The 27,267-nt window shown below is 43.3% G+C and overlaps 2 protein-coding genes and 1 long non-coding RNA gene across 3 annotated transcripts in view; 1 reads left to right on the top strand and 2 right to left on the bottom strand.

Moving 5' to 3' along the window:
* LOC310788643 (uncharacterized protein) overlaps positions 1 to 15,791 on the bottom strand; it is a gene marked incomplete at its 3' end in the record, with an annotated part of 45,838 nt that extends 30,047 nt beyond the window's left edge. Inside the window, exon 1 of the mRNA XM_083650171.1 lies at positions 15,652 to 15,791. The remainder of the gene's footprint in view (positions 1 to 15,651) is intronic.
* LOC310787434 overlaps positions 1 to 27,267 on the bottom strand; it is a 755,777-nt gene that overhangs the window by 230,840 nt on the left and 497,670 nt on the right. The gene's annotated exons all lie outside the window — the stretch shown is intronic.
* The window catches only part of LOC310787795 (MBT domain-containing protein 1-like), a gene marked incomplete at both ends in the record, with an annotated part of 48,332 nt that continues 46,286 nt past the window's right edge, over positions 25,222 to 27,267 (top strand). The window contains 2 exons of the mRNA XM_083649281.1: positions 25,222 to 25,242; positions 27,185 to 27,267. The exon at positions 27,185 to 27,267 is cut by the window's right edge and continues 167 nt beyond it. Of these exons, the coding sequence (XP_083505407.1) occupies positions 25,222 to 25,242; positions 27,185 to 27,267 (104 nt within the window). The remainder of the gene's footprint in view (positions 25,243 to 27,184) is intronic.

The raw sequence follows: 27,267 nt of genomic DNA, 5'->3' as shown, positions 1-27,267 counted from the left end.
GAACCAGGAGGACGACTTCACCTGCCAAACCCACTGTTTCTCCACATGGAACCAGGAGGGCGGCTTCACCTGCCAACCCACTGTTTCTCCACATGGAACCAGGAGGACGACTTCACCTGCCAACCCACTGTTTCTCCACATGGAACCAGGAGGGCGGCTTCACCTGCCAACCCACTGTTTCTCCACATGGAACCAGGAGAGCGGCTTCACCTGCCAACCCACTGTTTCTCCACATGGAACCAGGAGGGCAGCTTCACCTGCCAACCTACTGTTTCTCCACGAGGGCGGCTTCACCTGCCAACCTACTGTTTCTCCACATGGAACCAGGAGAGCGGCTTCACCTGCCAACCCACTGTTTCTCCACGAGGGCGGCTTCACCTGCCAACCTACTGTTTCTCTACATGGAACCAGGAGAGCGGCTTCACCTGCCGACCTACTGTTTCTCCACGAGGGCGGCTTCACCTGCCAACCCACTGTTTCTCCACATGGAACCAGGAGGGCGGCTTCACCTGCCAACCCACTGTTTCTCCACATGGAACCACACTACAGTATGTACTCCAACGTCAGCTTGAGAGGCAGCTAGACCTACAGTATGTACAATTTAGGCTGGCAGCCGGGGAACGGCTTCACCCTGTTATTCAGATCAAACAAGGAGGGTGATGAGAGCAGAGACATCTACCCGAGCTTCAACTTCATCCGTTTCGGAACTGTGATTTTTATTGATTTTATTTTATTTTATTTAGCACATAAAAAAAGAAAAATACAAAAGAAAACAGTGGGTAGTGCTGGGAGAGAGGGGAAGCCCATGTGAACCCAATTATGGCGTTTTGTATCAGCAGTGGCGCTTTAGTGATATCAAAAATTTTAATATCACGATATAGTCCAGCCCAAATATGTCGACATACGATATGTACTGCATGTCTGTTTCAGGTACATACATGACATATGATGATTATTATGAAGAGGTTGATAACGCTGTTCACTTCCTGTCTTTATCGCTCTTTGCAGCAGCAACGCTACGATCCTCTGAACTAGCGATGTCAACAGTTAACCGGTTAACCGCCGAGAACGTCTCTGACCAGGTTAAGCATGTCGGGTTAAACGGTTAATTTGCATATTAATTTGCATACAACGTGTTGCAAATCTATGAAGTAGCAACAGTGGCAGATAATACTAGGCTACATGTAGCTCTGCTTGGTGAGCTCAGACTAGGGGTGGGACAAAATATCGATACTCACGGTATCGCGATATTTCCACTTGCGATACGTTATCGATACACTGGCACCAAGTATCGATATGTTTATTAAAAAAAAAAAAACAGGCTAAAATATTATGCTGTGTGTGGTAGTTGAAACATAGTTTCAAGTTGACGTTTATTTATGTTTGTAGTTGAAACAAAAACATAAATACTGTAGGCTACATGAATGGAAATGTTTGATCATTAATATCTACTTTTAGAAATTATATAGGTAGGTAGGTTATATAGGTTTTCTTGTTTTAATAATAATAATAAAAAGACTTAATGTGTAACTTTTCCTCCGTGGTATCGAAAATGGTATGAGTGAGTGAGTGAACTCAGAGAGTTCATGTCAATTCTGCTAATAAATACATAATACCTGCTTCTTGCCTTTTAGGGGTATTTTTTTCTCTTCAGTTACACAGGTATCGTGATGTATCGTCTTCCAATATATCGATTATCGCAGTATCGCTGTATCGTGATAATATCGTTATCGAGGGCCAAGTATCGTGACGATATCGTATCGTGAGCTACTCAGCGATTCCCACCCCTACTCAGACCACAGGGAGAAGTCTGCGTTAAGCCCACCTGAATCAATTAACATTTGGTGACAAATGATATGGGCACTCTAGTGTCTAACGCTACGTCAGCCTGAGAGCAGATGGATGAAACTCAGATAGACGAAGCTTTGATTTATGATCGATTTTATCTCCCCGAAGCGTCAACGCTCTAAATATGGTACTCGGGACCGCCCTAAAAATTTTAAGTCCCTGCTAAAGACCCACCTCTTCTCCCTGGCTTTTAACTCGAGTTGAGCTGTCTTTTTCTGCGCTTTTCGTTTACTCATTTTATTATTTTTATTCATTTTATTCTTTTTATTGTCTCTCAACTTTGATCCATCGTTAGTACTTGTTTGATTGCACTTTGTACTGCACCTTGCTTCTGATTTAGGGCTGCAACTAACGATTATTTTCATAATCGATTAATCTGTTGATTATTTTCTCGATTAATCGATTAGTTGTTTGGTCTATAGAATGTCAGAAAATGGTGGCAAATGACGATCAGTGTTTCCCAAAGCCCAAGATGACGCCCTCAAATGTCTTGTTTTGTCCACAACTCAAAGATAATATCAGTTTACTGATATACAGGAGTAAAGAAACCAGAGAATTTCACATTTAAGAAGCTGGAATCGGAGAATTTAGACCTTTCTCTTAAAACTTTACTCAAAACGATTAATCGATTATCAAAATAGTTGTCGATTAATTTTCTGTCGATCGACTAATCGATTAATCGATTAATCGTTGCAGCTCTATTCTGATTAGTGCATTTGTACCTGCTTTATGTTTGTGTTTTTACCTGTAAAGCACTTTGATCGGCCTGTGTCGTTGTAAATGTGCTCTATAAATAAAGTTGACTTGACTTGACTAAAAATGAACACTGTTTGATAGGACAGTGTGGTCGTGATGCACGCTAGATAACGCCCTGTAAAGGGTCACCCAGTATGGGTCACATAGTTCAACTGTTTGTCAAATCACGTTTGAATTTTCAGATTAGTTTAAAAAAGTGGCTCATTAAAAGAAAGAGGAGCGATGGTGATGGTGGTGAAAAGGAGCAGGTTAGCAGGGGAGGCTCTCTCTGCCGTTTGTATTTTTGAGATACCAAAGCCACTTTCAGACATGAACACTGGGTCAGGCCCTGAGCCTGACCCGAGCGATACGTGAAGTGTACCCTTTCAGACATGAGGCATGTTGACATCGGTGATCTCATCAGTGATGATGTCATCAGTGATGTCATCAGTCTGAGGCTCACGAGGGAGAGAGGAGTGAGAGAGACTGAGGGAGAGAGAGTGAGGGGGAGAGAGGCTGAGGGAGAGAGAGAGAGAGGGAGAGAGGGGGGAGAGAGAGTGAGGGGGAGAGAGGCTGAGGGAGAGAGAGAGAAGGAGACATTGTGTGCGCGCCAATAGGGCAGGCAAGGCTAGACAGCAGCTGAGCTGCGAATGCGAGCTGCAGGGCGAGTTCAGCGAGCTGCAGGACGAGCGCGCGAGATGCCTCGATCCCTAAATTTGGCTTCAAGCCACAATTCAGACCAATCATATGTCTTACATTTCTCTATCCTGTAAATGTTTTAAGCACCTTGGACTCCGCGCACATAACTGCCAATAATCAGATTAAGAGTTACTTAGGGCCAGAGGTGATTTTAACGAGTTGGATGCTGGTGATAATTTCAAGAAGCTAATCTGTAATCTGTAACAGATTACATGCCAAATGTAATCTGTAACAGATTACATTTGGCATGTAATCTTCACAGCCACGTGCACACAACATGAAACTTCAAAGACACGTCAGCAGCCCATTGAGCTGCAGGCAGTGTGCTGGACTACCAAAGACCCCACCCCCTAAACACACACACGCACACAATTTGACACAAAATGGCCCCGAGGGTTGGTACCCTTGTCCCCAATTGTAAACTAGCAGACCTAAACACCCCAACCAAAACACACACACACACACAGTAAGCATCACAACAAACACACACACAGAGTACACATCTCAACTGGAAGCCAGCAGTGCTGCGTATCTATAGCACACGCAACCCCCCCTCCTAATACACACACAGACACAATCACTGGCTGTGGGCGGAGCTACCCTCACCTCCAATTAGAAGCCAGCAGTGTCCTACAGCAGCCGGGCCAAAATCCCCAACACACACACACACATGACAGACCCACCTGCTCCACCTGTATCTAGCACACTTGCACTTCAGCTTCTCAGCAACATGATTTGCAAGCCGTTTGCTGGCTCACATTCAGGATGTGTTTCAGGGATAAGAAGACCAGGCTGCTTCCCGCCTGCTGAATCGTGCCCCGCCCACTTCTTACATGGTGCATGATGAGTCTGCCTGGGCCTTCCCCCAACTCTGCCCTGAAACACAATCCAGCCAATCAGCACCTTAACGACCCGACTCTGCCCTGAAACACAATCCAGCCAATCAGCACCTTAACGAGCACCACTACAAGTCTGTTGAATGGGTGTGAAAATAAGGTCAGAGCTGCTGGATGTGTTACTCACACTAGAGGACGGTTTGATGCTTTGATGGTTTGGGGGGGAATGATGCACGCTTAACTTTGCATCCACTACTATGATGTGGATGTTAGGAGTTGGTGCGCAGCAGGTTGTGCTGTCTGGTGTCTGCCTGCTGGTTCAAACCTGATAGGTGGTGTCTGGTGTCTGCCTGCTGGTTCAAACCTGATACGTGCTGTCTGGTGTCTGCCTGCTGGTTCAAACCTGCTACGTGCTGTCTGGTGTCTGCCTACTGTCTGGTGTCTGCCTGCTGTCTGGTGTCTGCCTGCTGGTTCAAACCTGGTACGTGCTGTCTGGTGTCTGCCTGCTGTCTGGTGTCTGCCTGCTGGTTCAAACCTGATACGTGCTGTCTGGTGTCTGCCTGCTGGTTCAAACCTGATACGTGCTGTCTGGTGTCTGCCTGCTGGTTCAAACCTGATACGTGCTGTCTGGTGTCTGCCTGCTGGTTCAAACCTGATACGTGCTGTCTGGTGTCTGCCTGCTGGTTCAAACCTGATACGTGCTGTCTGGTGTCTGCCTGCTGTCTGGTGTCTGCCTGCTGGTTCAAACCTGATACGTGCTGTCTGGTGTCTGCCTGCTGTCTGGTGTCTGCCTGCTGGTTCAAACCTGATACGTGCTGTCTGGTGTCTGCCTGCTGGTTCAAACCTGATACGTGCTGTCTGGTGTCTGCCTGCTGGTTCAAACCTGATACATTCTGTCTGGTGTCTGCCTGCTGGTTCAAACCTGATACGTGCCGTCGTCTTGCAGGCAGCCACCAGCTGTATGAAAAACATCTATTACAAGTTTTTTTGATTACCGTAAAACTTCAAATAGTAGCCCGGCCGTTTATTTGACAAAACGTATTTGCAGACTGGGCGTCTATATGATATATATATATATATATATATATATATATATATATATATATATATGAAAGTAGTGCCCTGTGCACAGCTGTGCTGCTAGTCCCGGGTGCAGCTGGAGCAGGAACAGCAGAAATAGCAGTAGAAAGGAAATCCAGCGCACACCAGGTTGTCAGAATAGACTTCTTTTATTTAAGTTGCATAAATATGGCGAACAACGCGTTTCGCTGTTGCTTCATCAGGTTATATATATATATATATAACCCTAACCTGTCTATATGAGATCTAATAATAATAATAAAACCTATTTCATGATGTGGCCCTAAAGAAGAGAAAAAGAAGAGGGGGAACAAAATGGGGGACGGTCAAAGAGACAGAGATGCAAAGAGAGATGGCAAGGATGGGAGAGAGAGAACGACAAGAGGGAGTGAAAGGGAGAGTGGGAGGTAGAGAGAGAGAGAGAGAGAGAGACAGAGATATGAGAGAGAGAGAGAGAGAGAGAGAGAGAGAGAGAGAGGCGGGGCTGTGGGGAGAGAGGGGGAAAACGAAGGAGAGAAAAAAACAAGTGCGCGCTCAAAAGGAAAAGAGCCGGGGAAAAGGTGTGGAAGAGAGGGTTTGATTGGCGGGAGGGGAAAATGGTGGGGCTGAGAGAGGGGGGAGGGGGCTTAGGAACGAACACACACACACACAGAGCGCTCTCACACACACACACTGATGCGCTGTGGCCTGGCTGGCAGGGGAGGAAGGCAGCACAGGCATATTCGTTCTGTAGGGACAAAACAGTGGATTTCTAGCAGACACACACACACAGAGCGCTCTCACACACAGAGCGCTCTCTCACACACACACACACACACACACACACACACACACACACACAGAGTGCTCTCACTCTCACTCTCACACACACACACACACACACACACACACACACACACAGGGGACATTACACCTGTTCTTGATTAAATACATTCAATGTAGACTTGTTAACCAATCATGCTAATCAAACTGGGGCTGTAGTCAAGTCAACCAAAGAACATCTTGATTGACTGAAAATCAATCTACTCATCAACCAATTGATTTGTGGGAGGGGCCTAAGATAGGTGGTGTCATTCCTTTTGCTACTTCAAGCCCAGATTTAGCCATGTCATAAAAAAATATTAAAAAAAATATTGATCCTAACATTGATGAGGGTTTCCAACTTGCAATCCATGTAGGTGTTCCAGTGCCGGGGCCCTCGTTATCGCTTTGCTTGCACCCGGGTTACTTCCTGCCTTTGAGACACAAAATGGCTTAAGTGAAAAAGGCGAATACTTCCTAAGCATTCGTCAAATGGACACTAGCGCTCACAACTCAAACGTTTGTTTTTTTCAACCACTAAGAGCCGTGTCATTAGCATTAGAGATGCTGCGATCGAGATTTTTCAATTCCGATCCGATTCCGATCAAATTTCGATACCCGATTCGATACCGATTTCGATCCGATACCGATACAGCACATATTTAAGCCTCTCTATGCTGTCTGATAGCTAGCAGGCAACAAACATTTTTAGGGTTAGGTATGTATGCGTGTGCTTTGGTAATATAGTATGTAAACGATTTAGTTCATCTAATTAATTTGATGTAAAACTAAAACATAACAATCAAATACACACTTATTTTGTAATGGGTGAACACTGGACACAAATAATTATTGTTTCCTCACATATACACCCCCACTCTGTCTCACACAGGACACATACACACACAGCCCTGTCCCTGTCTCTCTCTCTCTCACACACACACAGCCCTGTCCCTGTTTCTGTCTCTCACACACACACACACAAAGTTTGTGCATACATTTCCACTGCCAGATTGGAGGATTCTTTTGTCATTTTCTAATGTTACTTCTCTTCAGTGCAATACGTTTTGATAACGACCTGCTGTACAGCGCCGTTCACTCAGTCAACTAACGTGTCTTTAACGTTAGTTTAGAGGAGAAAGATAGCTGGTGTTAGCTAGCTAATTAGCCATGTTAGCTGCCTCAGTGGGTAACGTTAGCCTATAGAGAGTATTTATCTGACGTTTATGTTAGCTACTCCTCAAACCTGCGGGTGGAAATGGTTTATGCGATGCGATGTATGTTGAAGCAAGACAACGTTTTGGCCCTGGCCATCCTAGGCTCAACGCGGCCTCAGTGTGCTGCATGCTGGATAGAAATCCTGGAGCGGCTAACCCTGGGATATGAAGTCTAAATACATGCTCCCTCTGTGTCTCTTCCCAAAAGCCTCATGTTTGTTCCTGTTGCAGTTGTGAGTCTTCAATACGCTCGTCAGACACTGGGCCTCAAGCCACATTCAAACACAAGTGTAAATAGACTCGAGAAGGATGTGTTTTTTTTTTAGGGGAGGGGATTTTCCTAAACAAACTGGTAGAAAAAAAAATCACATCCCCGGTCCTTTTTGGGTGTGTGTGCAGCTGTGTTTGATGTGCCTTGGATTCTTCTTATGCTATTTACATGTGAGATCCACAAACACGAGGCATACATGAACATTAACAGGATTATAAGGTCGCCTTCTCCACACTTCAATTCATTCACATTTCAATATTTTGTTTGGTACCATGACCATAAATATGAATTGGTCATCACCACAAACATCACAATATGTGGAACTACAATATTGGTCTACACTAGGGCTGCACAATTAATCGTATTTTCATCGTCATCGCAATGTGAACATGCGCAATAAACACATCGCAAAGACTGCCTGAAACGCAATGAATAACAAAGGTGGTTTTATTTACATGCGTCATGCATTCCCCCTCAGCATCTGATCATTTTGTCTTGTGTTGTAAATCCAGCGTACACCTTTCCCTTGCAGCAGTGCGCTCCGCCCCTCTGCCAAAGCCCAAACACGCTGTGTGTAGTTTCAGCTAGAGTCAGTGTGTATTTCATTTCTTTATTCAGTGGGCATAGGCTATGTTTGTGGTCTGTGTTACCATTATTAAAGCAGAAAGACATAGGAACTGTATAGCTAATATGCATATTTTAATATTTGTTTATTTATCGCAAGTCGTATCATCATCGCTATATTGAACAATGTTATCGCACATCGCTGATTTTCCTCATATCGTGCAGGCCTAGTCTACACTGACACAAAAAGTGTACAATTTTACAGGGGGGGGGGGGGGGGGGGTTGGATAAGTCCAAAATCCAAAAACAAAGACGTGCAAATGAGCACGGTCATGTTCCACATTGTACAAAACCTTCCAGGATTTCACAGCACATCTGGGCTAAAAAGGCATTAGCATAAGAACACAACGCATCTAATAATGTGAGAGAAGCAGGTGAACACTGATCTCCACTGCAAATGAAGGGCAATTAGGTACTAGGTAGAGAGCCATATGATTGATAAAAGTAGCCCTAATGATCCAAATCAAAAGCAGATCTAATGATTGCAGTAACCTAAATGACTTCATCATTGTAAAATAGGCCTAGATTGGAGTGTTTTGAGAGGGGGGTCGGTCTTGAGTGGGGCCCTAATGTCACCTCACAACTTGGAAGTATTTTAGTCTCATACATATTTGAGGTAGGGCTGCTCGATTATGGCAAAAATCATAATCACGATTATTTTCGATTGATATTGAGATCACGATTATTTAACACGATTACTCATTGACATTGAGAACATCATGAATTTATTGAACATTGACACTGGCTTTTCTTTTTAACATTGGATGTCTTTGGATTTTAGATATAATTGAAGATAAATAAATAAGTGAAAATAAATAATGAAAGTGCAAAGATTTAGAAATGAAATAAAAACTAAAATAAATATACAGTGTAGGCCTACTATGTTGCAGTGAACTGCCACAACCAACTGCAACTATTAATCTACATTCAATATGTTGGTAAACATCTGAACTAGTAGTCCTTAAACATCACACTAGCCAAAATAGTGTCGCAGAAAATGACGTGTGATCTGTGATCAATCAGTGAAAACGGTATTTATTTACCGTTGTTTAATTAAGTTAAATGAAAACAGTCGGGACATATGTTGCAGACAGCAAATTAGTGCTTTCATATTTCATCAAAACTAGCCAAATGACAACGCTATTGAGTAACATTCGTTTACATTACATTAAATTACTCATTTGGCAGATGCTTTTATCCAAAGCGACTTACAATAACACGTTTAAAAAATTTGATCACAAAAAAAAAATAACACGTTTAGGTTCATAATAGGGCGGCTATTGTTAATGTTTATCTGTGAGCTCGTTAGCTGTTGAATATGCGGTCGCATTGTAAAGAGTGTCCTGAATCGATGACTGTGTTGCGGTGGCAGGAGTGACTAGATGGGGCTTTGTCTTTTTGTTCGTTTAGCGTTTATTGCTTGGTCATATTTTTGGATTTCAAGTGATTAAACAAAGAGAAGGTCGTGTTGCGGGGTGCAGCCGCGCCCGCGCATATCTTGCATACTAGTATGCAAGATATGCGCGGTCGTGTTTGTCTGACTCGGCGAAAATAGTGTTTCCACAACACATACGTTGTTTTACCTCTCTTCTCGACCAGCGGCTCCCTTTCTGTGACTTCTGTCATCTTATTCTTGTGCTACCAAGGAAATAGCCGGGGAGGAGAAACGTGCCGTGGCTCTTCACATGACAGTCATTCACAACTCGAGCTGAAACGAAACGGTGTGCTTTGGGCTTTGGGGGAGGGGCCGAGCAAAGGAAGGGGTGCGCTTGATTTACAACACAAGACAGAACGAGAGTGACAAGAGCCGCAAAATCGTTTGATGTCGATTATCTTGTTTTCATAATCGTGGACAGCCCAAATCGTAATCATGATTAAAATTCGATTAAACGCCCAGCCCTAATTTGAGGGGTTTCCCACTTTACCAAATGTGAGTTTGTTTAATATGAGTGTTTAATTGTCGCTTATTTGTTGAAATGTTATCTTAATAATTTTGAGTGGATCAATTGTTTTGTAAATACATGTATCTAATGACCTTTATTTAATTGTTTAATTGAATATTAGGATCCAGGTAACTAATGCTATGAGATCATTGATTACCAAAGCAAATACAGTATGATGTCACAGTAGGAGGCAGCTACTATGTAAAAGAGACGGCAGCTCCTTGGGAGAGTTGCCAAGAGCTCTGGTATCAGAATCAGTATCGGCAGATATCCAAATTCAGATATCGGAATCTGAACTGAAAAAAGTGGATGGCTGCATCTCTAATCCAAACCCCTAAATTACAATGGAAAAGCCAGTATTTTTTCTTTTTTGGGGGGGTGGGGGGGATTAGGAGCGAAAAAAATAACTGGATTTCATATGGCCCTACAATTATGAAAAAACAACTGAATTAACACAAACACCATTGTCACAGAATTAGTAAAACAACATACGTTTTGGGGGGAAATTTGGTTTATAATCTGGAAGGCAATTGGCTCAAATTTCAAAAGTGCTACTCAAATTATGATTAGACTGCTGCAGCACAGTTTGTATTTTCATTACCATTCCCAAAATATAATAAAAAAAAAGTTGAAAATGAAAAATACCAAAATACTCTACTTAGCAGCCATTTCCTACATAAGCTGAAGCTACGCAGCGCTATGGCAGTTTCATTTTGGCGTCCTTGTTACCAGGCGAGACTGCTCACACCAGCGAAGTAAAACCATTTTTATAAGCATTTTACGCAAGGTCTATGGAAAAATGAATGGCGGATGAAATCCCATGGAGAGAGAGAGGGGGTGACTTTGCCACTCTTATGACATTCACAGACCCAGACTATGTTAGCATCGTTAGCTTAGCTTCTCGAACGAAGCTGAGATGGCCCATGGAACAGTAGACAGAATATCGGATTTTCTTCATGCAGTAACGAGCCTTGAACCTTTTTCCTTGTGGCTGAGTGTTGCTGTAATGTAGACACCATTTCTACCACGTTTCTATTAAGGAGCTGCTGGGTGCTGCTGTCGCTAATGTGCACTGCGCAGCCAGCAGCCAACATCACATGGACAAACTTGCTGCTCTTAAAGAGACAGGCGCCGGTAAAAACAATGGAAGACGTACTTTTTTAAGACAAGATTGTCAATAAACGATTTTCGACTTTCAATAATAATAGTCGATCTTGATCATAATAAAAACGATTTGAAAATTCTAAATCCATTGCACATCCCTACTTGACGCTCCTAGCCATGTATACATTGTGTATACTGTATATTGGACTGCACGATTTTGTCTTTTAGATATTTCTATTTTTCTCTGAATATTGATGTGACCGCTACGCTGCATATTTACACTAAGATAAACTCCTCGTATGTATGTAATCTTGCATTTTGTGGCAATCAAGTGATTGTGATTCATGGCATGCACAGAGGCAGGGACTCAGTTTAAACTGAATGGGCTCAGTCACTGATGGCACAAACGGCATTCAAACAGCCCACAGTAAAGTCCAACAAGACAGTGAACTGCGGACAGACAAGCAGACTCCCTGGTTAAAGCAGAGTTTGAAGGCTACACAAGTAAGCGTCACTCCCGACTAGTGGAGTGTAGTATATTCACACAGCTAACGGGAAACTAACTAAACCTCAGTCTGTAGGCTGCGGCGGGGGCCAAACACCCTGACTAAAACACTTTTAGAGCAGGGGTTTTCAAAGTCTGAGACTGTGGGCCTCCCCCCAGACAAAGCTTGGAAAAAGCACGCCCCCTTTAGTTTACTTCCTTAGTTTCACTCAATTCCTGGATGCCTATGAGACACTAACAGTTGAGCCAAGATAGCCTGATATTGCCGTTTGACATACTTCAGAGTTCAGACTACACCAAATTAGGGATGGGCATCGAATTTCGAATTTTCGAATAATCGTTGTTATTATCAAGGTCGACTTTTATTATTGAAATTCGAAATTCGAAAAAAAAAAAAAAAAAAAATTTTTTTTTTTTTTTTTTTTTTTGAGTGAAATGTTGCATTGTCTCCCCTGATTCTAAGTATAGTCAAATCGCTTGGTTTGAGCAAGTAAAACAATTTTTATAAGCATTTTAAGCAAGGTTTATGGAAAAATGAATGGCGGATGAAATCCCATGAAGAGGGAGAGGGGGTGACATTGGCACCCCTTTGGCACTCAGACCTGAGCCTACTAAATATTTAATGAACCACTCATGATTGTCAAAACTGTTTTTTATTTTCGAAAATGTCAATGTCATGTAACATGTTCTTCACTTCAGTGGTGCAATGCTTGTTTGAGCTAAAAATCCACAGCAGAAGCTTTTTATATTAATTAATAAAGCCGTAGACTTAGAATCAGGGGAGACAATGCAACATTTCACTCACAAAAAAAAAAAATTTTTTTTTTTTTTTTTTACATTTTTTTTTTATTTTCGAAATTCGAATTAAATTCGAATTTGGCCAGCGAATTTCGAATAGTGTTTTTGCTAGAAATGCCCATCCCTACACCAAATAGATCAAAAATGTCTTTCTGAAGACATTTATTTGTTTCTGACTCTAGGAAAGTGAGAAAAACAGTCAACACAAAATAATAATTCTCCCCACTTCCATTCCACTAGGCAGCTGTGGCTCAGGAGGTGGAGCGGGTCATCTACTAATCAGAAGGTTGGTGGTTCGATCCCCGAACACACTGGTAAGTTCAGAACATGACACCACTTTACTGTAATGCAGCCTTTAAAACCAGGAAAAGACAACACTTAAATGCAATATCGGGATATTACCATAAGAAAATCTAAGACGATATCTAGTCTCATATCACAATGTTGATATAATATTGATATATATTGCCCTGTGTGTGAGTGCCATCGGCGTCCATGCAGAAACGCTGAGACAAGTTGCAGAAAAACACATTAGATGTGATTATCAATCACTGTTTTTTTTAAATGGTATAGGGATGATAAATTACTTCGTTTGACACACACACACAAGCAAACACACACAAACAAACACACACAGAGCTCGCTGATTGCTGTGTTGACTGACTGGCATTTCTGGTTCACTGTGGATTTATTTACCATAGTTTGACTTGTGAAAATCCATTGACCCTGTTTTTTGTTGAAACATCCAAGCTTGTCTGTGTGTTTGCTGTGGTAAGGGAGGTTAACGTTAGCGTCTGTGTTTGCTGTGGTAAGGGAGGCTAACGTTAGCGTCTGTGTTTGCTGTGGTAAGGGAGGCTAACGTTAGCGTCTGTGTTTGCTGTGGTAAGGGAGGCTAACGTTAGCATCTATGTTTGCTGTAGTAAGGGAGGCTAACGTTAGCATCTGTGTTTGCTGTGGTAAGGGAGGCTAACGTTAGCGTCGGTGGATGTCGCATTCATAAACTCATCAGGAATTGTGCTGCTTGCAACAGCGTCTGCGCTCTTGTGCTTTCCCCCTTCACATGGAGGCAGAAATGTTTTACAGCAGACTTTGCATTTACCGTAGCTCATTTGATTATTCAAGGTGATTTCACTTCTGTGAGCCATATCGTCAGTCATATATATATCGATCGATATAGAAAAAGAATCATCATGATTATCGTATAACTTCAACCATATCATCCAGTGCTGTAGAGTAATAGAAGTATTCACATCCCAAACTTCAGCCAGGTGTTTGATACATGGCAAGGCCGGTGTGGGGGTGGGGCTTACAGCTCCCTTTATGGTTTATTCAGAAACTAAGATCATGCATGGCCTTTGTGGAGCCTGCAAACTGCCTCTGCTACAGGACAGCCAGTTTTCAAATGGAGAGGCAGTGTCGTGTCAGAGTGGCACTATTATATCAGCTGGATCAACATGAAACTGAAGCGCTCTCTCTGGGACATCAAGGACACGCATGCAAGGTGCTGATAAATCAAGGGGAAGAAAATCCCACCTGAATCTCGCTTGAATCAAATGCCGAGCCGAAATTCACACTTGCCTGGATAAAAATCACAATTTATCAATACTGCACACAGGGGAGTTAATATTGCATGATTATAATGATGTTACTAGTGTTTCTGTTTGTGCAAAAAGGAACTAATCTGTCCTGAATATTGTGTATGTAAACAATGGGGGTCAGTTAGAATAAACTGGCATTAACCAAATTGACAGTGGGCAGACAAGATCCTCTGTAATAATGTAGTTCACATTCTAAAATCAAGCATTTCATTCACAAACTTGATTTGAATCAGGCTTCTACCAACAACCAATCGAAATCCTTTCACTTTTTCCCCCCTTCCAACTTTTGTTTTCCTCCCCTCCTGTGAGCTTGGAGCCAAGATAAAACAAACAAATTCGACCAAAAACAGACAAGCCTGTCAAAATAGCAAATACAAAAGACGCATATACTTCATGGCTCGAGTTGTTTCTATGTGTAAATCTTCTTTTAGGCAACCTCAATTCAGAGAAATCCCCCCTCCGTGCACAATAATAACCCAACCCCCGTCTCTGTTTACACATGCGTTGTTTTGATTCGAGACAACCAAGAGATTTCCCGGCTTCAACAATTCAACGAGCAATTCACAAGGTGCACAAAACTGCATCCACAAAAAAACTCGCCGTGTTTTTAAAAGGTAAAACGGAGCTAAAGAGCGATGCGATGCGAGCACGGTGTCCCCTGACCTTGGCCCGTCTTTTCTCTCTGCTGGCTTCAGCCCCGGCATGATGAAGGCATCGGGACAAAAGCGGGGAAGCATCTTTACCGCCGAGACGAGAGGCCGACATTTCCTTCGGCCGACAGACTCCCCAATTTGGGCAGCGTCGAGGCCGGGGAGACAGACACACCAGAGCCCGTCTGAGAGACCGAATTTACCACCGACAAGCGCACTCAGTTTCAGCAAAGCATTCCCGCCATGACGCTGGGCACAGCACAGTGAAAAACACCTCCTACCAGACCCCTCAGCCCACTCTCTCACCCAGACCCCATTTCCATCGGAAAATGGCTTTCCGAGCAGCGAGCCATTTTCCCCATTGCTAACTGGCTAGCTGAAGCATTAGCTTCACTCTGATAGCTACACAGCCTGCTAGCTGGCTAACTCCGCCAGCTGTGGGGGTTTAGGCTACATTCAGTTGATTCAAAACACAGTGCAAATTGATATTGTGACTATCCCGACGTTGCCGGCCAGTCTCACATGATGCATTATGTGAACATCCAGTGAAATCGGCGAGCTCGCAGGCTATGCGGCCGAGCTAACGTTAGCTTTAGCAGCTAGCCACCTAGTAACCCCCCACGATGATGGAAATAGGAAAACGGAAGTCCCAAAAGCTATATTACAGCAAAATTATGACCAAAAACAACAAACAACCAAATCATATATTTCCACAAAACTGGGATAGACCGAGCTTTGTTTTTTTTAGGGGGAATAATTGGGATTGGAAACATGACAACTGTCGCCGCTGTATGGCGAATAACCACGGTACGCAAAGGTTAGCTTGCTAGCCCTAGCAACCCCGGGCTAGCCCCGGACCTACACAAAGATCTCGACAAATACACTACGGCCCCATTGATGGAAAAGCTCGTTTTTTAAAGACGTTTCACGCCTCCAACTTACCCCTCAATTGGCCTCTGCGCCCGCGAGGTGAACGATGCACGGCGTGGAAATGCAGGATTCGCAGGTTCACGGATTAGGCATGGTTATTGTTTTTTTCTCTCCAATTCAACAGCCGACTTTTGGTTCTCGGCTCTCCCCCCTCTACCGATTCAACAACATACTTCCTGCAAGCCCGCTAGCCGTGCGCTGCGCGGAGACAGACGCACTTTTGCGCGTCATCATGCGCAGAATAAAAAATTTCAGCAGCAGGCACAAAACAATCTTGTTCTGTTTTTTACACCGAGGCTAACGTTAAGCCTCACCGAGAGAGAGACTCAGAGAGAGGGAGAGAGAGAGAGAGAGAGGCACCGGACGGGTTTACTTTCTCTTCCGAGCGCCCACTTGGCGTTTCATTGTGTGTCCATTTTGGCTCCTGCGCTAAGATCCAAACATAATTTTGGTGCGGCTCGACTCCGCTCGGCCTGCCCAGCCTGCTGATCAGGGGCAAATGACACTCCGAGGTCATCTTATCACTATCAGCTTGGCCCTCACAACAAAATATAGATCCTACATTACATTTTGAAAGGTTATAGCAGACAAATGCTCCACCAAAACATGGATAGGCCTATTGGGTTTGTCAAGGAATAACTCTTGCTCTGCCTTCTTTGGCGTTAGCTGGTCAATTATTATTATTATTATTATTATTATTATTATTATTATTATTATTATTATTATTATTATTATTATTATTATTATTATTATTATTATTGTTATTATTATTATTATTATTATTATTATTATTATCAGGAAACTCACCATTAGTCTATTTGGAAGCCATATATCAATTTTTACACCAGGGTCCAATGTTACCTCTAAACTGATTATCTAATTTATGTCATTATGTAGGCCTAATAATATTTGATCAGCTGTCACGTTGTTACAGAAATCTGGTTTTGCAGTTTTGATGACAAATTATATCAGATTCATACATGTGCAACAAATCTTTTAAAGTATCTTGCAGCTGCATAAGTCAAACAATTTGACCTCTATTACAGAAATAAGATCAGATCAGATTTTTTGCAACTTCGTAGTGCTTTGTGTCCATAATGGTGTCCCTTGGGGTGAAGAATTGGAAAGCCATCCCATTCACAAAATCTGTAGGCCTACATCAAGACCAGGGATTGGTTTCTAGTCTTCATACCTTTTTCACCAAGGCCGCAGAAAAACAATTGCAAGTCAATGTCAGCTGGAGTAGAGATCTCTCCATCCCTTCTGATATAATCAATTGGGATATGGTGTGGTTTAATATCAATTTATCTCCCAGGAACCCCAATCACCAATGGATGGAACTACGCCCATAGACTATTGTACCCCTCATAAACTATTTCAGATGAATATGTCTCAAAGCCCTAACTGTGCATTATGCCCCCTGGCAACGCTTGAATCAAATGCCGAGCCGAAATTCACACTTGCCTGGATAAAAATCACAATTTATCAATACTGCACACAGGGGAGTTAATATTGCATGATTATAATGATGTTACTAGTGTTTCTGTTTGTGCAAAAAGGAACTAATCTGTCCTGAATATTGTGTATGTAAACAATGGGGGTCAGTTAGAATAAACTGGCATTAACCAAATTGACAGTGGGCAGACAAGATCCTCTGTAATAATGTAGTTCACATTCTAAAATCAAGCATTTCATTCACAAACTTGATTTGAATCAGGCTTCTACCAACAACCAATCGAAATCCTTTCACTTTTTCCCCCCTTCCAACTTTTGTTTTCCTCCCCTCCTGTGAGCTTGGAGCCAAGATAAAACAAACAAATTCGACCAAAAACAGACAAGCCTGTCAAAATAGCAAATACAAAAGACGCATATACTTCATGGCTCGAGTTGTTTCTATGTGTAAATCTTCTTTTAGGCAACCTCAATTCAGAGAAATCCCCCCTCCGTGCACAATAATAACCCAACCCCCGTCTCTGTTTACACATGCGTTGTTTTGATTCGAGACAACCAAGAGATTTCCCGGCTTCAACAATTCAACGAGCAATTCACAAGGTGCACAAAACTGCATCCACAAAAAAACTCGCCGTGTTTTTAAAAGGTAAAACGGAGCTAAAGAGCGATGCGATGCGAGCACGGTGTCCCCTGACCTTGGCCCGTCTTTTCTCTCTGCTGGCTTCAGCCCCGGCATGATGAAGGCATCGGGACAAAAGCGGGGAAGCATCTTTACCGCCGAGACGAGAGGCCGACATTTCCTTCGGCCGACAGACTCCCCAATTTGGGCAGCGTCGAGGCCGGGGAGACAGACACACCAGAGCCCGTCTGAGAGACCGAATTTACCACCGACAAGCGCACTCAGTTTCAGCAAAGCATTCCCGCCATGACGCTGGGCACAGCACAGTGAAAAACACCTCCTACCAGACCCCTCAGCCCACTCTCTCACCCAGACCCCATTTCCATCGGAAAATGGCTTTCCGAGCAGCGAGCCATTTTCCCCATTGCTAACTGGCTAGCTGAAGCATTAGCTTCACTCTGATAGCTACACAGCCTGCTAGCTGGCTAACTCCGCCAGCTGTGGGGGTTTAGGCTACATTCAGTTGATTCAAAACACAGTGCAAATTGATATTGTGACTATCCCGACGTTGCCGGCCAGTCTCACATGATGCATTATGTGAACATCCAGTGAAATCGGCGAGCTCGCAGGCTATGCGGCCGAGCTAACGTTAGCTTTAGCAGCTAGCCACCTAGTAACCCCCCACGATGATGGAAATAGGAAAACGGAAGTCCCAAAAGCTATATTACAGCAAAATTATGACCAAAAACAACAAACAACCAAATCATATATTTCCACAAAACTGGGATAGACCGAGCTTTGTTTTTTTTAGGGGGAATAATTGGGATTGGAAACATGACAACTGTCGCCGCTGTATGGCGAATAACCACGGTACGCAAAGGTTAGCTTGCTAGCCCTAGCAACCCCGGGCTAGCCCCGGACCTACACAAAGATCTCGACAAATACACTACGGCCCCATTGATGGAAAAGCTCGTTTTTTAAAGACGTTTCACGCCTCCAACTTACCCCTCAATTGGCCTCTGCGCCCGCGAGGTGAACGATGCACGGCGTGGAAATGCAGGATTCGCAGGTTCACGGATTAGGCATGGTTATTGTTTTTTTCTCTCCAATTCAACAGCCGACTTTTGGTTCTCGGCTCTCCCCCCTCTACCGATTCAACAACATACTTCCTGCAAGCCCGCTAGCCGTGCGCTGCGCGGAGACAGACGCACTTTTGCGCGTCATCATGCGCAGAATAAAAAATTTCAGCAGCAGGCACAAAACAATCTTGTTCTGTTTTTTACACCGAGGCTAACGTTAAGCCTCACCGAGAGAGAGACTCAGAGAGAGGGAGAGAGAGAGAGAGAGAGGCACCGGACGGGTTTACTTTCTCTTCCGAGCGCCCACTTGGCGTTTCATTGTGTGTCCATTTTGGCTCCTGCGCTAAGATCCAAACATAATTTTGGTGCGGCTCGACTCCGCTCGGCCTGCCCAGCCTGCTGATCAGGGGCAAATGACACTCCGAGGTCATCTTATCACTATCAGCTTGGCCCTCACAACAAAATATAGATCCTACATTACATTTTGAAAGGTTATAGCAGACAAATGCTCCACCAAAACATGGATAGGCCTATTGGGTTTGTCAAGGAATAACTCTTGCTCTGCCTTCTTTGGCGTTAGCTGGTCAATTATTATTATTATTATTATTATTATTATTATTATTATTATTATTATTATTATTATTATTATTATTATTATTATTATTATTATTATTGTTATTATTATTATTATTATTATTATTATTATTATCAGGAAACTCACCATTAGTCTATTTGGAAGCCATATATCAATTTTTACACCAGGGTCCAATGTTACCTCTAAACTGATTATCTAATTTATGTCATTATGTAGGCCTAATAATATTTGATCAGCTGTCACGTTGTTACAGAAATCTGGTTTTGCAGTTTTGATGACAAATTATATCAGATTCATACATGTGCAACAAATCTTTTAAAGTATCTTGCAGCTGCATAAGTCAAACAATTTGACCTCTATTACAGAAATAAGATCAGATCAGATTTTTTGCAACTTCGTAGTGCTTTGTGTCCATAATGGTGTCCCTTGGGGTGAAGAATTGGAAAGCCATCCCATTCACAAAATCTGTAGGCCTACATCAAGACCAGGGATTGGTTTCTAGTCTTCATACCTTTTTCACCAAGGCCGCAGAAAAACAATTGCAAGTCAATGTCAGCTGGAGTAGAGATCTCTCCATCCCTTCTGATATAATCAATTGGGATATGGTGTGGTTTAATATCAATTTATCTCCCAGGAACCCCAATCACCAATGGATGGAACTACGCCCATAGACTATTGTACCCCTCATAAACTATTTCAGATGAATATGTCTCAAAGCCCTAACTGTGCATTATGCCCCCTGGCAACCCTTGGTACTTTTATGCACATGGTCTGCGAATGCCTGGCCGTTTCTTTATTTTGGATAGGTTGCCAGGAAGATGTCTGTAGTACTGTTCCTTGTTCTCCTGTTGTTCTGTTGTTGAATGATTTATGGGTTGAACTTATCTCAGAGGCATTGGCTGTTGCTGGGCCTAACTGCTGCTGCAAAAAAAAGTGGCACAGAGATGGAAGCCTCCTCATACTCTGCCTTTGGAACAATGGATAACTTCAGCTGTGGACCTAGCTCTCATGGAGATTGTCGGTGGCCCGTATGCATGGCACACCGGGAGAGTCTGGCTGCTAATACCTACACTTTGGGCTAGTGGGGGAAAAAGGCTCCGTTACCTTTACAACCATCCACTGAAAGCACCAAGCAGGCCTGCTTTATTGCACAATCCAAATCTTCGTCAAAACGTGCCATTTCCAGCATGTAGCAATGAGCTACTGTTGTTGTTGTTTCACAGTGGCGGAGGCATTTAAGATCGATCGACAGATTTGACACGCAGGGAGCAGAAAGGAAATCCATAAATCCTTGCAGCCGGTCAGTCGGAGCCAGTCGGAGGCAATAGACCCTTTTCACAGTGGCCATTTTGTGTCCAAAAGGCAGGATAAACACAGGTGTACCAATTCGGTGTTCCAGTGCTTGGGCCCTAATTAGTGAGTTGTTTGCACCTGTGTTTATCCTGCCTTTTAGACACAAAATGGCAGCTGTAAAAAGGGTCTATGGCAGGGAGCGGACAGGGATTTTCTTCCGCTTGCCGACTGAAATAGTGTGAGAGTCGGAGTGGAGAGTTGTTTTCTGAAATATCTCTCTCTGATGTAGTCTACATTGAAAAATGTAATTAAGTTAAACAATGCGATTCCTGCAGCACGACGTCATCAGTAGTAGCTTATAGGCTACCGTACTTACTTTAAGTAGCTTATATAGGCTACTTAAACCTCAGACTGTCACTATACGTCACTATACTGTCACATGTAGCCTATATAATGTTAATTATTCACATATGTAGAAACGTGATATGCAACGTATTTTGGTTCAGAAATGATCATTTACATTTCCATGGATTCCAGAAACGTACGAATGCAGTCATTTTATTCTGGCGAGTGCGACTGGCCCTGAATGGCACACACTATAATTCCCTATCTGAATATTAAAGCCCTGAATGGCACACACTATAATTCCCTATCTGAATATTAAAGCCCTGAATGGCACACACTATAATTCCCTATCTGAATATTAAAGGGGGTTTTCATTAAAAGCTAAAAAGCGACTGTCGTTTCCTTAAGCTGTAATGAAAGCGCCAATATCATCATGTTGGTCCATCGCATGAAATCAATGGAGATATTTGTTTTTGAGATATTAACGTTTGTTTGGCACAACTCATAGTTGACTGCTGCGGTTCCGGGTGGCATATCCGGGTGTCGTGATGTCACGCTGATTCGTCCTCTTCACCCCAGTCACCAGATTCAAATGTCGCCATATATTTGCATCTTACAGTGCAAAGAAATGTTCTCTTTCTAAGCTTTGTCTGAGGGGAGGCCCACAGTCTCAGACGTTGAAAACCCTGCATTAGTTTAAATAACACACAGGGAGGTTGCCAGCACAACTTTGTAGCAGCCTTCTCCAAAACAACTCAATGAAAACAACAATGAAAACAACTCAATGAAAACAAAAGTCAATGAGGGCCATCTTTAAAGTTAAAAGATTTTTTATCCCATTTTTTTAACCCCCATTAGTGCTAATTTAATTTATTTATCCTGGTTGCTACTCCACCCTCTGCCGAAACTGGCTCCATGCTTCCTCCGAGACATGGGCAGTTAGCCAGCCGCTTCTTTTCACCTGACAGAGGAAGCTTCACCGGTAGGACATAGCACGTGGGAGGTTCACGCTATTCCAACCAGTTCCCCTCCCTCTGAACAGGCGCCCTTAACGACCAGGGGAGGAACCACATTAGCAACCAGGATATTGCATGTTTTGGTGAAGGGGGTTCCTATATGAAGGAAACCCCCGGGATGGACCCCCGAGATGGACAATAAAGCTGATTTTCAAAGTACCTTGAGGATTTTTCAAGTTGTAAATTAAGTCAAATTTCTCTCTTGATTACAAAGGTGGAAAATACAACTGTTTTTAACTGGGTGTTTACTGATTAAATGTTTAAGCTCCCCACAAATGCAGATGTATTTTTAAATATATATAACCAATTGCAAATTATTACAATTACCAAACAGATAAAAAGTAGATTATTATATTGAAATGTTATTTTAGATTTAGAATGTTAATTTTCTATAAAACACAATACATTTTAATGTAATTCCACAACGTTTATTTTTGGCCCTCGGCCCTCCACCCAGATTGAGTTTTGGCCCTTCATGGGAAATAATTTGGGCACCCCTGGGCTACACCATTATTTTTATTTTATATTTTATTTTATTTTAAATTTTTATAGAACAATATACGAAGAAGACAAACAGGCTCAGACACAGGGAAAAAAACATACATCATGAACATTCAACATTACTATGTGGTGCTACCAGCCGTACAAGGTGCTTATGTGCTTGTAAGAAGTATAACCTAATGTACACGGGATCCCACGTAAGGGGTCCATGCATGAGACACCAACCGGGCGAGCCATCCGTCACCCCCAACCTCAGTCACTTAGACATACACCATTATGTGTTGCAAATCAGTCAGCTGTAGTTCAGATTTGCACTAAATGATGGTGTAAATAATAGGTATTTTTGGATCTCTGAAGAACTGGTCACTGACGTCAGTTGTTTTGGAGAAGGTTGCTATGGAGTGTGTTGGCAACTTCCCTGTGTGTTATATGGACAAACTTCACCTGTGTTTCAACTGGCATGAAGTAGTCATACTTAGTCACTACATACATACATACAGTACATAGTCAGGCGGCTTAGCAAATGGATGTGTACGTTCCTGACAAGAGCACCAAATTGTTTCCATGTACTGACAATTCCCTTAGCTTTCAATTTTTGATAGGATCCACTTAAAAAAAAAAAAAATTTTTTTTTTTTTTTTGAAAAGGCATAACTTCCATGCCGTTTGTCCGAATTGCAAGCAACTTTTGTTCCACGTGTTCAGCTAACATTGCTCTACAAATGTCCCTCAAGGAGCCTTGGGGTCCACCTGGAAAGTTTTTGAGATATTTTGAAAGTTTTGGAAAACACATTTTTGACATCTCCTCCTAGCCCGCTTCACCGATCTCCACCAACATCGCTATGTAGCATCTGTGGACCAAGCTCTACAAGTGATCTTTTCAGATTTTTGAAATCTCCTTTTGTTTCAAAGATATTAAAAGTCAGGCAGCTTAGCAAATGGATGTGCTGCAAGCAGCCATGACAGGGGTTTAAAGTCGAGCTGAACCCAAAAATGACTTTTCTTTTCTTTTAGTTCAAATACCTGGGTATGCAGTGCACCTATTTAATAATGTATGCAAACAAAGTCACAACAATCTAATTTCTTTAGTTTTTCTACACTTTTTCACATCAAAAGTTCATTTTTCAAGATTTCATTGATAACAGTAATGTACAGTTTGCTGACGTCACCTATACTATCAAATTTCTACCCCATTTCAACCAATCATATCACGACATGCAGCTGTCAATCAAATCTTCATTTCTGGATAATTTTCTCTTCCAAATGAAGTAGAAAATGGCGCCTAGTGCCTGTCATCTGGCAGAATTCCTATCCCATAAACTAACTACTAACTTGGCCAATTGTTAGAAACATGAACAAAAAACAAAAACTATAATCTCTAAGAATGCAAAGAAATGTAACTGGCTCCTTAAAACGCGCATTCCAGGGATATCGTATTTACAGCAGCAATAATGGCGCGCGCATCCGAGAGTTTGGTTGTCAGGGGTCGCACTTCGGAGATTCCAGGCCGACGTGCTGCACTCTCCGCTCGGCAACACGAAGGCAGCTGGCTGCCTGCGGCTCGCTGATCTCCACTCCTCCCGTCAAAAGGCTCTTCCCGAGGGGAGCGCCACACACACTGAATCCCACTCGATTTGGAGGCGGAACACGCCAGGATTGGCCAAAGCCCAATCCAGTCCCCAGAATTGTCAAATAAAATCATCGACATGATACTATGACCCGCCTCTCAACCTGTCATCTTAGACAAACTATGTTTTCAGTCTGAAACGGACTCATTATGCACGTGACGAACAGGTTCAGTTCGACTTTAAGCCTTTTCTGAACAGCACTGAGGTCGCAAAAAAATGTCTGTGGTTCTCATGACACCGTCCACATACATCCCTTGATATAGGCCTATCTGCCAAGTTTCATGATCATTGAACAATAGGATGTGAAGTTATGGCCTTTTTTTGTTAGGCCACCCACATTTTTGGTGTTTGCCCCTTTTGGTTGAAACGCACAAGATTAAGTACCCATAGTCTTGGATGATATCTCTAAACACAACAAAAAAAATTCAAAAATGTGTTTTCCAAAACTTTCAAAATATCTCAACAACTTTCAGGGTGGATCTCGAGGGTCCTTGAGGCAAATTTGTAGACCAAGGTCAGCTGAACACGTGGAAAAAAGTTGCTTGCAAATCCGACAAACATCGTGGAAGTTATGGCCTTTCAAACTTTGAAAATGTTTAATTTAAATTTTTAAATTTTTTGAAGTGGATCCTATCAAAAATGGAAAGCTATGGCTATGGGTAGCATTTGGGGAAATGTTGGTGCTTTTGTCAGAACTGTCCACATCCAGCTCAAATCTAGCGCTAAGCCGCCTGACTAGAAAGGGGGTAGACGCAGGCACAATTTTCGTTTTTGGGTGAACGGTTCCTTTAAGTCCCCGTCTGTGTACCGCAGGACAGCAGAGGGCGCCATCGGGCTCGTCAGCTAATGGTCAGCCACTCTTAAATTCCACGCGCGAAGAAGAAGCAGTCGCGCGTGCGCACTGGGAATATGCTAATAGTGTTGATATGTCTGCTGGATTCTTCTTCTTTCTGGTGGTGGTTGTCTCGTCTCAGTGAGCGTGTCGTCTGCTGCCCGGGTCGCTGCTGCCTGTTCCCCAGCCCGCGGAGGGCTCTCTGCATGCCGGCCTCAGGCTGATGGAGAACGCCAGAGATGTGGTGAGTTTGGCGGCTTGTCTGTGCTGCACAAGCCCTTATCTTCATCCTTTGTTGTGGTTGGTCAGTGCTGCAGTGAACACTGGCTCATTATTTGTAAGGTTGGCATGGCTCACTGGGCGAGTAAACCAGCTAGCTTGCCAGCAATACAGCGACATTGCCCCACGCCAAAGCCCCCATACGTGTCATTCTCTCTTGTAATGAGAGAAAGTTTTGCCAAACTCCATTGAAAATTCTGCTAATCTTGTTTAGCGGCGGCAAGGGTACGTATCCGCTGCAACACATCTGAACCGTTAAATCATTGTACGACTCGTTAGGAGACAGCCTTCCATTCGGCATACACCAATAATCACGTATTCAACAACAATCTCTACTTTTACGATCGTTTCGCCTGTCATTCCCACTATCTTCGGCCACCACAAGACACTATGGGCAGCGGTACCGAGCAACATGAAGCAATTCTAAAAGTTTAGATAGAAAGACAGACAGTGCTGCTTGCTGGATTACATGAATTAAAGGGTGTCTTCCTCCGGTCCATAAACAGCTGAGTTACAGCAGTTTACGCGGTGTACCGTTACCGATTAGCAAGGCTACTTTCAATAGCCATCATTTTAACGGAATGTTGGGGCCAGTCTCTATCGCCACATACAGCCTGGCTAGCGTTGTCTCAAGCCTTGATTCTAGCTACTGACAGACGGGCAAATAGGTCTCTCTCTCCTCTCTCTCTCCTCTCTCTCTCCTCTCTCTCTCTCCCTCTCTCTCTCTCTCTCCTCTCTCTCCCTCTCCTCTCTCTCCCTCTCTCTCTCTCCTCTATCTCTCTCCCTCTCTCTCTCTTCTCTCTCCTATCTCTCTCTCCCTCTCCTCCGCACTGCAGTAGTAGAGCACCAAACTCAGTGATGTGAAACCGGTGCATGCAACAGCTGTCATGCTTTGTGTGTGTGTGTGTGTGTGGGGGGGGGGGGGGGGGGGGGGGGGGGGCGTGCGTGTGCTGATAAAAATCAAATTATGGTCAAGTTGGCTTGTTGACTGAATGAAAATGTCAGAATAGAGAGGTTTCGGATTGCAATCAGGTTTACATCCATGCTGTCTGATGGCCCTGTGTAGGGGTAGGGTTAGACTACATTTGAAGTCACCTTGACTGTGTGTGCGTGTGTGTGTGTGTGCGTGAGAGAGAGAGAGAGAGAGAGAGAGAAAGTGTGTGACTGTGTGTTTGTGCTTGCATGCTTGTGTTTGTGTGTCATGCACTTCCTTGTGCTGTGCTTAAATTACCTGCGTACGCTTTTATCTTTGTATCTTCTCCTTCCAGAGAATAACAAAAAAACTGTGACATAAAAACCGTCTGTAGAGACACCGGCAATTCATTTTTCTCCACTGTAGTGGACATTATTCTCTGGTTTTAATTTCAATGATAATATGCTATCATATATTTGAGCAATAGATCACGACAGGCCGTGGTATATGCTTATTATACCACACACACCTAAGGGTCGTGCTTCCTGGGCTTTTCAGTGATGGCACATTTGATGGGTTTAAACCATGACGACACGGCACATGACCTGTCACATGACCTGTCACATGACCCGTCCCTTCAATATGCCATCTGAACCACAACATGTTGTGGGTGCAAGAGAGACAAGTGTTTAGATGATGCAGTTTGGATTTTGCTTGTTTTGGGCAGGTTTCCTCCTCAAATATATTGCACGTTTTTGTGTGCGGTTTTTGAAACCACAACTTCAGCTGAAAATGTTTCAACCCCTGACCCTAACCTTAACTTGTTTTGTTTTTTTGCCTAAGCCTAACCATAACAACCAACATCCTTAAAAACAAAAACAAAAATGCAATGCACCATGTTTGAAGAGTTGTATGGTGATTCCTCTGTTCCCCGCCATCCCTTTCAGGCAGAAAGCCTTCAAGCCTAACTTGTCCCATGTGCTGCGTCTCCCAGGCGGAGCGCCCCTCCAGGAAGCGCCGGGACTCGTTTGGGATGTTTGAGGGTCTGGAGGAGGAGCGCAGCAGCTGCAGTGAGGA

This window comes from Poromitra crassiceps (assembly GCF_964638095.1).
Source record: "Poromitra crassiceps genome assembly, chromosome: 13".
NCBI classification, from domain to species: domain Eukaryota; kingdom Metazoa; phylum Chordata; class Actinopteri; order Beryciformes; family Melamphaidae; genus Poromitra; species Poromitra crassiceps.
The sequence above is the reverse complement of the archived record's forward strand: the minus strand, read 5'-3'. Positions and strand labels throughout refer to the sequence as shown.